The sequence below is a fragment of the Melanerpes formicivorus genome, unplaced genomic scaffold (assembly GCF_026170545.1).
Source record: "Melanerpes formicivorus ecotype bairdi unplaced genomic scaffold, bMelFor1.0.p_v2 SCAF_3, whole genome shotgun sequence".
Taxonomy (NCBI): domain Eukaryota; kingdom Metazoa; phylum Chordata; class Aves; order Piciformes; family Picidae; genus Melanerpes; species Melanerpes formicivorus.
In genome coordinates, this window is record NW_027142355.1 from 38,183,233 (window position 1) to 38,195,269 (window position 12,037).

The 12,037-nt window shown below is 41.2% G+C and overlaps 1 protein-coding gene across 1 annotated transcript in view; it reads left to right on the forward strand.

The window, feature by feature from the left end:
- XPOT (exportin for tRNA) overlaps positions 1 to 12,037 on the forward strand; it is a 39,697-nt gene that overhangs the window by 2,725 nt on the left and 24,935 nt on the right. The window contains exons 3-9 of the mRNA XM_068170482.1: positions 1,136 to 1,269; positions 2,973 to 3,055; positions 4,288 to 4,344; positions 6,385 to 6,454; positions 8,220 to 8,438; positions 9,031 to 9,215; positions 10,204 to 10,372. Of these exons, the coding sequence (XP_068026583.1) occupies positions 1,210 to 1,269; positions 2,973 to 3,055; positions 4,288 to 4,344; positions 6,385 to 6,454; positions 8,220 to 8,438; positions 9,031 to 9,215; positions 10,204 to 10,372 (843 nt within the window). The 5' untranslated portion in view covers positions 1,136 to 1,209. The remainder of the gene's footprint in view (positions 1 to 1,135; positions 1,270 to 2,972; positions 3,056 to 4,287; positions 4,345 to 6,384; positions 6,455 to 8,219; positions 8,439 to 9,030; positions 9,216 to 10,203; positions 10,373 to 12,037) is intronic.

Consider the following 12,037-nt stretch of genomic DNA (forward strand, 5'->3'; position numbering starts at 1 on the left):
CTTTTCATAATGCATTTTGAAATAGCATGCTCTGTCGTGAGTTTTGTAGAAATGCCTGTCTGTTACCGCGTTGAATTTTGGGCTCTTCTTTTCAGGCATCTTGTTGTCAGATGTCACTCTGCCCCCTTTCTAAACAGAAATGTTGGTGGTGGGGGGAGAGAATTTCAACCCACCACACAGTAGAGCGTGCACAACACATGATACTAAGAAATTGGAAGGTCTACCTCTACCTATAGGCACGTAGGCAGGTTCATGCTACAGCTCTTTTCATCTCTTCAGTCTTTCCTATCTTCCTTTCCCCTACCTCCCACATACTTGCATAACAAGGCCTTATTTCAGGCTTAATTAACTATATTACCATGGGCGGGCTGGGACTTTGGAGGACAGATGGGGTTTTGTCACCTCTTGCTGTTTAACAGCACTCTAGTATTTGACACAGACTTCCCCCCCAAATTTTACTAGAGCATTGCAGAACATTTCTATTGCATGCTTCTGGATTTTTACCACTGAATCTTCTGAATAAAAATCATTGCTAGTAAATCAACACCCATTAGTAAGAGAAAGCTTTGTTAACAGCTCCATATGATGTATTTTGTGGTTAATTTCTGAGATGCTTGTGTGCTTGCTTTAGAAGAAAGACCTCCTAATGGCTTTGCTCCCCTAGGGGAAGCACTTCATAAATGGGTTTCTAAAGCATCTTAAGGATGTCAGGAGTAGAAATTTTATATTCAGTTGTGAAGTTTGTGGTTGAAAAAAATATACAGTGGTCTGTCATTTATGTAGCAGGTTTATGCCTATGTAGTATCTTGCTGAAATCTGCATGCTTGAAATTCGAGTTCAGGCCTTTCAGTTGAACAGTACATCATGCCATTTCTCTGTTACTTAGATGATACTAACCCTTTTCAACACATCTGAAATAGAGGGACACTTAAAACTTTTCATATTCGATAGGAAGTTTAGTACTACTAAAAGTTGATAAGAGGACTTGGTATTCTGCTGCCTGTCGGAAGTATGCTTGTTCTGGTGGAGTGCTTACTATGTGTTTTGAGATTTGTGGGCAAACTTCTGTGGTTATTGCTGTCCTGCTTTTCATTTTTATTGTTCTGCTGATCAAATAAAGTTTCTCTATTTGCAGATGATCATAGTTGCCCTTCTAGAAGAAGTGGGCAAACCAGTTAGGAGTAGGAAACAAAGAGTATAGCAATAGAGATGGATGAACAAGCCCTTTTAGGGCTAAACCCAAATGCTGATGCGGACTTCAGACAAAGAGTATGTAATTAATTTGCTTTTATCTCTAATAAGTGGGGTGTGCTGTTTCAGTACTCAAGTCTCGTAGTTTCTTGGGTGGAGGGTTGGGGGTTTAGAGTTTTGGGGTTTTGGAACAAGTACTTAGGGTTTGTAGTGGCAAGTGCAAAATCATAATGCAAGCACATAAGCTAAACATCAATGTTTCACTAACCCTGTGAATTTACACTTAAGTTGCATAGAACTTATTTTTCTGAGCTCTGACTTTGCCAGTCCTTTCAGTTCCTTGTGCTCGTTGCTTAGCTCCATACCAAGATTCCCCAGAATAAAAAGCAGCTATTGAAAAACAATGTTTCTTGCAATTGCCTTTTTAATTCTTAGATATGGTGGGATGTTTTTTTGTGTTTGAATGGATAACCTACCTTTAGTATCTCTTAATGAATTGTATGGGGTTTCAACTCTAGTGAAGCTCATATTGGCATAGAGTAGGTTAAAGTAATTGTGATACCTCGCAGTTACTTACTTTGTAGAAGAGAGATAATCCTGATTCAGCTGTTTACAGATAACCTCCAGTAAAATCTTCCAGAAAGGGGATGTTGGTACCTTGGTTTTGTGTTTGTATCACAAATACCGCAGTGTTAAGGTTAAAAATGTAGTTTGATGCAGCTTTTCAAGCCGGTTGATTCTGAGTATTTGGGGTTCTTTGTGAAACAATGGGTATAGCTGATCTACAGTGTTCTGTTCATAGAATATCCCTGTAAGATTTGAAGCTTGTAGATATATTGGCTTTTTAACTATGCAGCCTGCCTAATTTTGAGATAGCTTGTAGTGCTAGGTGACTTACCTTTTCACTGTTCATGTAAGATGTAGCATTTAAAGGAGATACCAAAACTATTGTCTACTGAAAGTACTCAATACAAGAAAATTACCAGTCCTGTGTACAGGGAGTGAATTCTTCTTTTAAGAACTCATTTCAACTGGCTGTATTAATTATTCTGGGAAGTTGCTTTGGTGAAATTAAACAATTATGTACCAATATGAGGAAAAACAAAGCCACAAAATCCCCTTGAAATACATGTTTGAATTGCAGTGAAATAATGTTGCCAATCTAATCTCTGTTTAAAATTGCTTCATGTAACAGGCCACACGAAATCTTAAAGCCAGTAGACCAAGCTAACTGTTTTCTGAAACAGCATTTGATACTCTGATAACTTCCACCAAATTTTAGATAATTGAGTTACTTTGGTCCAGTCCCTGTAATAGATTGATTAAATGATCAGTGTTGGGTGATCAGTGTTGGAATGTTGCTTGAGTTGTTGAATACAGCCCAAGTGATGCAACAAAAATAGTTCTTTTCAGTGAAAAATCTAAATCACTCTCCCTTTCGAAGTTGTGGGACTTTCATCTGAATGCAAGGGCCCTGAGCAAAAAGTTCTAGTTGCCCATGTCTCCACACACCCCTTCTAACTTCAACATTTCTGATTCTATGCCTTCTTTATATAAGTAACAAAGATCTTTGTATAGTATATAAAGTGGAAACGAGTACCTGTTGGTGTTAGCATGTAACGAAGCACTCTTGCCACAGTTAAGGAGCCATATAAATAATTGGGTGCATCCAAATACTGTTTTTTGAAGGAGAGCTGTTTAAATGTGAATCTATGAAGGAGCTGTCTTGAGTGATTTCTTTGGGGGGGGGTTTAAAATGAAACACATTTGTATGTTTGCAGGCGTTAGCCTACTTTGAGCAGCTGAAGATATCTCAGGATGCTTGGCAAGTCTGCGCAGAAGCGTTAGCTCAGAGTCTGTACAGGTAATGTAGATAAGAATCACTGCTTAGTTACATTAATAATATCTTTGGCTCTAGTTTTAACTCTGCAGCTTAATAAGCAAAATGTTAATATGATCTTCATACTGCTGTTAGTATCATGGTTGATCTGTGGCTTCTGTATAATGCCTTTCAAGGAAGAGCAATGTAAATTAATTCAGCATCCTGAAGACTGTTGCTTTATGAAATCCAGGGAGAAATAACGAGTTCTAGTGCTGTCTTTTGGGAAGGAGGTGATTGCTGGAAATTTCCCATTGTGTAACTGTAGGCTTTATAAACAATGGTCTCAGAAGTAGTTCCTTGCCCCTCTTCTATGGAGTAGGCTGTCCTGTTTCTCAAGATGCAAAATGTGTGCACTCACCACTGTTTCTGCACGGTTGAGTGTTCAGTTGTAGAGGGAAACTGAGCAATGAGTATCTCCTGAAAAACAACAGTGATTTATAATGAATGCCTTCTTTGTGAATAATTTATCAGTACTCTGACAGAGTAATTAACAAAACCATGCAAAATTTGAACAGTGTTTTATAATCTTTGTCAAAATACATCAGGATTGCTACAATGATTAGATAGGATACAAAACTTGTATAGATTATATAGCATGTAGAATATCCCTTCCTAGTCTATACCTCTGTCTTTAGTTTTGCTCTTTAAGGCACAGTGTACAACTTGCAGGTAGTGTGCTGCTAATGGGTGTATTGGAGGTGTTCAGGAGGAGACTTGATGGGGTGCTTGGTGCCATGGGTTAGTTGTTTAGGTGGGTTGGATTGGTTGATGGGTTGGACATGATGATCTTGAAGGGCTCTTCCAACTTGGTTTATTATTCTATTCTTTCTCCTGATTCTGTTCTATTCTTTCTCCTGATTCTATTCATTAACCTTGACAGAGTTTTGTCAAAACAGGGTACAATAGGTATTGTAGTTTTGTGTGTTTGGTATTTAAAGCTTAACAAGCTGTCTGCTGTAGAAAAATGGTGTAATAGTAGTATCAAACATAAATACTGGTTTAGCAGCTGTTCATTTTTACCAAATGAGCTGCTCAGATATGTGTCATTCTAGCTTTAAAGCAGTAGGAGGAGGAACCTTTTCCCCCCCTGGTGCACAGTAATTGTTGATTGTGCAAAGGGGTGACCTGGTTGTAGGATTTAAGGATTATTTTTTTTCTTCCCAGAGAAATGTAGCATATTCCTACCTGTAACAGAATTTTGTTTCCTTTTCTAGCGATGATCACATCAAGTTCTTTTGCTTTCAAGTCCTGGAACATCAGATTAAGTTCAAGTGAGTAATATTTCTTGTTGCCATTCACATACATCCATTTATTTTTTTCCCTTTTTATTCTGCTTGCAAGGAAACTTAAACTGGTACCTGTAATCTCTGTGTGGTGGTGGAGGTAGATTTTGATCCAGTTCAGTGAACTTTCTTGTATTTTTCACTTCTTTTCTGGGAAAGGACTAGTTGAGTTTTGAGCAGAATGCTTTACTTAGCTAGCTTAACACTTGTGTGCGGCCCAACACAGGCCTGATTACCAAGGATTGCTACAAATGTAGCTGTTCTATTGTGAAGATTCAAGCCTTGCTCTGTACTCTCACTGATTCTTGCAGAAAAGAGTGTTGCAAGCAGCAGTCTTGCTCGGTAGAGAGTCCTGGACTTGAAACAAAGCCTTATTCATTCCATAACCATGGCAGGGATGTTAGAAGAAAGTAGGCTTTTCACTGAGTGGTGTTTTCATAGGACCATACTTTGAGGGGAAAAAAAATACTTTGAAATAACACATAGCAGTTATACTTAATTTTTTTCCATACTTGAACATCATAGCAGAGGTTTCTGCTGGTTGCAATACACTCTACATGTGGGTCAGGCCTCAGATGTATTTTGCATCTGATTTTCACAATTATGTATCAGAGGAAAAATGAAAGACTTGACTTGCTGTGATTTTTGTTTACCTGATTTTACCTCATTATCCATCTACCTCTGCTTGTTCCAGATTTTGTTTACCTGATTTTACCTCATTATCCATCTACCTCTGCTTGTTCCAGATTTTGTTTACCTGATTTTACCTCATTATCCACCTAACTCTGCATGTTCCACTTCTGTCACCTGCTTCCTGCAGATGATATTTTCTTTTGTTTTCATGCTTATTTTTTGAGCATTTTCAGTGGGGGTTGCTTTTTTTCTTCTCCCTAATGAATAGTCACTTGTGACAGGAGCACTGTAGTCACCTTCAGCAGTCATTCCTGTTAAGGACCATTCCAAAGCAGTATCCAGCTCTGTTGCAAGGAGAGTGTTCCCTCCTTACCTAGTCCTGGGAAGGAAAATGTGCAGGTAGCATTTGAGGTGAGCTAGGCATGAAGTCAAATATTGCCAAGACTATGTCTGTGATGTAAAGCAGAACTACTTGTTTGCTTTTTTGCTTTGACATGTGTCTGATAATAAATATACTGTAGGTCAGATCAGTGAAGGACTTCCTTGTGCTCACTATTTACAGTCTTTAAGATCTAGTGAACAACTTCGAGCTTATATAGATGTCTCATCCTTCCTACCATGGCTAGTGGTATCATAGTATCATTCAGGGTTGGAAGGGACCACAAGGATCATCTAGTTCCAACCCCCTTGCCATGGGCAGGGACACCCCACACTAGATCAGGCTGGCCAGAGCCTCATCCAGCCTGGGCTTAAACACCTCCAGGGACGGGGCCTCAACCACCTCCCTGGACAACCCATTCCAGGGCTTCACCACTCTCATGATGAAGAACCTCCTCCTCACCTCTAGCCTGAATCTCCCCACCTCCAGCTTCATTCCATTCCCCCTAGTCCTATCACTACCTGAGATCCTGTGTGTTTTTATCAGGGTCATAAGTCCTGCCCCTGATAGAGCAGCCTTCCTGCCAAAATGTCAAGCTCCTACTCAAATATAGGATGCAGTCATGCCTCAAAATGGAATCCATTATTATGAGCAAAGTGTTTTTCCTTATTTTTGTATTCAAAATCAAATTGTAATATGCAGATAGCTGCATAATTTCCTATTTTCTGAACCTTTCATTCAAATTGTCCAGGGAGGTGGTCGAGGCCCCATCCCTGAAGGTGTTTATGCCCAGGCTGGATGAGGCTCTGGCCAGGCTGATCTAGTGTGGGGTGTCCCTGCCCATGGCAGGGGGGTTGGAACTAGATGATCCTTGTGGTCCCTTCCAACCCTGAATGATACTATGATACTAAGTTAATGTGCAGCATTATATGCAATATTAAAAGAGGTTTTGCCTTATTGAGTATTGCATTTGTCATGAAGCAGTTGTATTTTGATCTCATCATGTTTTGTTTCAGGTACTCTGAACTTACTGAAGTCCAGCAGCAGCTTATTAGGGAAACACTCATAACCTGGCTGCAAGCACAGGTAAGTATGTCCCTACACAGCAGTCTTACATAGCAGGTCATTAGTAGGCTAACATAAGGCACTGGTTGTGGGCTAAATGATTCATCAGTCAACTAGTTTAAAGATGGCTTCCTGAAGATAGACACTATCTGATGGTGGAAAGCTTTTAATTTGCTAATCTTTATGAGAAATTCTTTAAATCACCTGTTGTAAGGGAGTCTGTGCTTCAGCTTATTACTAAACATAAAAGTCTTAGATAAGGATTGTGGCATAATCAGTTGTGTGTGAAATAAAGATGATTAAAAATTTCCCTTTAGAAAGATATGGTTCAGGTTCCTGATGTTCCTGAGTGTTTGGAGAAGGAGCAGCAGTTCTGTTTTTAACATCCTCCTGGCCAAACTCCTGTCTGCCTAGAATACTAGTAGATGTCTGCAACTGAACAGCATCACTGCTCTGTTAATACTGAGTGGCAAAGTACAGGCTGCTCTGCCTGGTGGAATTTAGTTACTGTAGCTGAGTGTGTGGGTCAGGCCGAGAGCTGGCAATCAGCATAGCCATCAAGCATACTGATGGATACAAGTCTGTGCCTATACCTGTTGTTACCTTGTTATCACTCCACTTCTGCATTGGAAACTAATGTAGTGCTTTGTATGTAGAAAACCGTAGGAAATACAGTATAGTACAACTTGAATAGGTAATTGTGAAGTGGATTAAATTGCTTTTAATTTCTCTTTGCAGCAAGCTTTTCCATTTAGAAGGATTTTACAGAGAAGGGGAAGAACAGAGAGGGAGATTGATAGTGACAGGTTTTCATTCTTTGTTTTGTTTTCAATTCCCACTTACAATCTTAGATTTAGAATCTTCTGTACTGTTCTTAAAGCTAATATCTAATATGAACAGAAGCTAACTGCAAGAGGAATGTAACTTGTTTTCTGGAAGTTCTCATTTATTCCTTTTGCCAAACTGACAAATGAGCTTTTAGATTTTTGAATAGTGCACTTGGTGTGTCATAGTATCAGTCAGGGTTGGAAGGGACCACAAGGATCATCTAGTTCCAACCCCCCTGCCGTGGGCAGGGACACCCCACACTAGATCAGCCTGGCCAGAGCCTCAGCCAGCCTGCTCTTAAACACCTCCAAAGACAGGGCCTCAACCACCTCCCTGGACAACCCATTCCAGGGCTTCACCACTCTCATGGGGAAGAACCTCCTCCTCACATCCAGCCTGAATCTCCTCACCTCCAGCTTCATTCCATTCCCCCTAGTCCTATCACTACCTGAGATCCTGAGAAGTCCTTCCCCAGCCTTCCTGTAGGCCCCCTTCAGATACTGGAAGGCCACAGTTAGGTCACCTCAGAGCCTTCTGTTCTGCAGACTGAACAGCCCCAACTCCTTCAGTTTGTCCTCACAGGAGAGGTGCTCCAGCCCTCTGCTCATCCTTGTGGCCCTTCTCTGGACACCTTCCAGCACCTCCATATCCCTCTTGTAATAGAGGCTCCAGAACTGGAGGCAGTACTCCAGGGGGGGTCTCACCAGGGCTGAGTAGAGGGGGAGGATCTTAGTGCTGAGTGAAAGGCTTAGGACTGTATCCCCTGGAGAGGATGTTTTCTCTGTTTTATTACAGTTTAGCCAAATTTCCTTTGAAATCCGTGGAAAGATAAGGCTTTTTATTGATCTCAGCCAGGAAGAGAGGTAGTGCATTAATTGCTGTACAGAGATCAACAAGCATATATGACTTCTCTCTGATTCACTGAGAGTATACAAACAAAATATCTTGTCTCTGCCAGATGCTGAACCCCCAGCCTGAGAAGACTTTTATTCGCAACAAAGCTGCACAGGTCTTTGCTTTGCTTTTTGTTACTGAATATCTCACAAAATGGCCCAAGTTCTTTTTTGATATTCTGTCAGTTGTTGACCTTAATCCACGAGGTGTGGATATGTACCTCAGAATCCTGATGGCTGTTGATGCTGAGCTGGTAGACCGGGATGTTGTCCATACATCTGAGGCAAGTTGTTGTTTTGCATTAAAACATTTTATTCCACCTTCCAAAAAGTTCTCTTTAATTAGAGCAGAAGACTTGCAGAGCTGTTGGTTGTTTTTTTTTCCCCCTATGGCAGCTCTCCTTTTGAGACATAAGGTAGTTTGGATCCAAAAGCCATATGTTGTTTCATGCTTTTCGTGATTTCATGCTTTTCAGTAAATCTATTTTTTGCTTGGAGAGCTAGCAAACAAAAACTAAAAGACTGAGTTAGCCAACTTAATGTTAGACTGACTCATTTTAAAATGCTGATTTCTTCTAGCTCCTGTTTTAAGGAGGCCTAACATCAAAAATCCATATAATAATCTCTCTAGAGGACTTTTACCTTTGTCTGCCTTTCTTCAGTGTTTGGACATGGTGGTAATTAAAAGAAGAATTAAAAAGTGGAGTATTTTGGGTTTATTTCCTGCAAGAACAAATTGGGCTCACTTGGGTTTCTGATTCAAGTTACTTATCTTACTGGGGCAAGTGATGTCTGGTAGTACATACAAAAGTGCTGCTAATTTGATGAGATGCTGATCTATGACAAGACTGATTTCTCCTCTTTCTGTATGGATAGGAGGCTCGTAGGAACACCTTATTAAAAGATACTATGAGGGAACAGTGCATTCCAAGTTTGGTGGAGTCCTGGTACCAAATCTTACAAAACTACCAATATAATAACTCAGAGTTGACGTGCCAGTGCCTTGAAGTAGTCGGAGCTTATGTATCCTGGATTGATTTGAGCCTGATAGCCAATGAAAGGTAAAGGATTTTTGTTGGAGTGTGTTTGCAGAAATAACCCTGAGGGCATGCAGACTGTGTTTCTGTGGGGGGAAAAAAAGGGCTATAATTATATATTTAATCATAGAACATTAGAGATTGGAAGGGACCTCCAGAGATCATTGAGTCCAAGCCCCCTGCCAAAGCAGTATCACCTTGGGTGATGCACAGGAAGGCATCCAGGTGGGTTTTGAAAGTCTCCATAGAAGGAGATGCCACAACCTCTCTGGGCAGCCTGTTGCAATGAGGGTGACGGAGCACTGGAAAGAAGTTTCTCCTCATGTTGAGGCAAAACCTCTCTGTTCAAGTTTGTATCCATTGTTTGTCTTACTACTGCACACCACCGAAGTGAGATTGACCCCCCTCCACTTGACACCCACCCCTCAAATATTTGTAGACATTGATCTGATCCCCTCTCAGTCTTCTCTTCTCCAGACTAAACAGCCCCAGGTCTCTCAGTCTCTGTAGGGAAGATGTTCAAGTACCCTAATCATCCTTGTGGCTCTCTGTTGGACTCTCTCCAGCAGATGCCTGTCTCTCTTGAATTGGGGAGCCCAAAACTGGACATAGTATTCCTGGTGTAGTCTCACCAGGACAGAGTAGAGGGGGAGAAGAACCTCCCTAGACCTGCTGGACAGACTTGATGCATCAAGATACCATTGGCTCTCTTGGCCAATGCTGTGACATTGCTGTCCCGTGGAGAATGTGCTGTCCATCAGAACTCCAAGGAGCTTTAGAGTTTGGGGATTTTTAATACAGTGATTGACTTGGCAAACCAAGCTTATGTAATGGCCAAAATAGATGCTGTACAGTTGGCTGGGTTCTCCTTAAAATGTGTAAAACGCTGGGTTTAGTCAGTGCAGTTAGAACTTAACAGTGTCTTATGTATCAGAAGTTATATAAAGCCTTCTATATAATGCTCCTGTGCACACACAAAAATAACCTCTTGGGTGTTTTTTTTTTCCTGAAGGTTTATAAATATGCTGCTAGGTCACATGTCTGTTGAAGTTCTCCGGGAAGAAGCCTGTGATTGTTTGTTTGAAATTGTAAATAAGGGAATGGATCCAAATGATAAAACTAAGTTGGTTGAATCTTTATGTCAAGTGTTGCAGTCTGCTGGCCTTTTCAGTATTGATCAGGTTTGTATATTGTTGGGTTGTTGTTTTTTTTTCCCCAGTATTGATCAAGTTTCTATGTTGATTTTAATTGCATTTCAGTACTGCTCAGTTTGGTGTGTTGATTTTTACAGTAGAAATGTGTCAGAGGTTTCCAACAGTTGTAAATAAGCAAATTAGCAGAGAACTATGAAATGAAGTGCACAGATTGGGGAGAATTGGCTGTGCTTTTTCATCAAAACCAAACACTTTTTTTTTTTCCATACTTAATAGCTTGCTATTAATATTTCACATTCATTTAAAGTACACTACACTGCATTTTGTTTGTCCTTGGCATGAGTGTTTTGGTTTAGAAGCAAGGTATTGTGTAACTCCTCTGTTCCTCTCCTGAAGCATGTTGTTCTTGCTGCTAATGCTGCTTCTGTGTCTCTTGAATCTTCTGACAATTCTGTAAGAGGTAGAGGCCGAGGTAGAGGCCAAGGTAGGGCTTTTAGGGTGACATGTTAGATCAGCTGTGAATAATTAGGTAGGGAAAAGAGCTTTCCTAAAGGTATGTATGCTGCTCTGCATGTCTGCACTGTCAGATGTCAGCCTGATCTAGTGTGGGGTGTCCCTGCCCATGGCAGGGGGGTTGGAACTAGATGATCCTTGTGGTCCCTTCCAACCCTGAATGATACTATGATACTGTGTAAGGCTTGATATTCTTATCCACAAGGCAGAAAAGCATACTAACCAAACACACATTCAGTGGCAGTTGCACCATTTAAGGAACAGCTGTTTGCTACCTGTCATGTAGAAAGAGGAACCCATCCTTATGAAGCTGCAGCCCTTGGACCACAAGGCAGTTACCTCTCCATTCTGAAGCCTTGGTCAAATTCATACTCGTACTAAAATGCAAAAATGGTTTGCATTCATCAGTTCAGAAGGCATTCCTCTAAGAATCTTACCTCTATCTTTTTCAGGAAGACTTTTTGTTATTCCTCTGCTTTTGTACAGCATCTGTATTCTGATCAATGTATTTCTGCAGAAGCAAGCCATAAATATTTTATATTCATACTATCATAGTATCATTCAGGGTTGGAAGGGACCACAAGGATCATCTAGTTCCAACCCCCCTGCCATGGGCAGGGACACCCCACACTAGATCAGGCTGGCCAGAGCCTCAGCCAGCCTGGCCTTAAACACCTCCAGGGACAGAGCCTCGACCACCTCCCTGGACAACCCATTCCAGGGCTTCACCATTCTCATGGTGAAGAACCTCCTCCTCACATCCAGCCTGAATCTCCCCACCTCCAGCTTCATTCCATTCCCCCTAGTCCTATCACTACCTGAGATCCAGAGAAGTCCTTCCCCAGCCTTCCTGTAGGCCCCCTTCAGATACTGGAAGGCCACAATTAGGTCACCTGGGAGCCTTCTCTTCTCCAGACTGAACAGCCCCAACTCCTTCAGTCTGTCCTCATAGGAGAGGTGCTCCAGCCCTCTGCTCATCCTCCTGGCCCTTCTCTGGACACCTTCCAGCACCTCCACATCCCTCTTGTAATAGGGGCTCCAGAACTGGACACAGTACTCATTGTTACAGGCAGTACTGAAAGCTAACCGTTACCAGTATTTCTGAAGTGAACTACAGCTGCTAATTCTTAGAAGTTTTCTCATAAAAAGATTTTCCTCTAATACAGCCTAGAATTTATG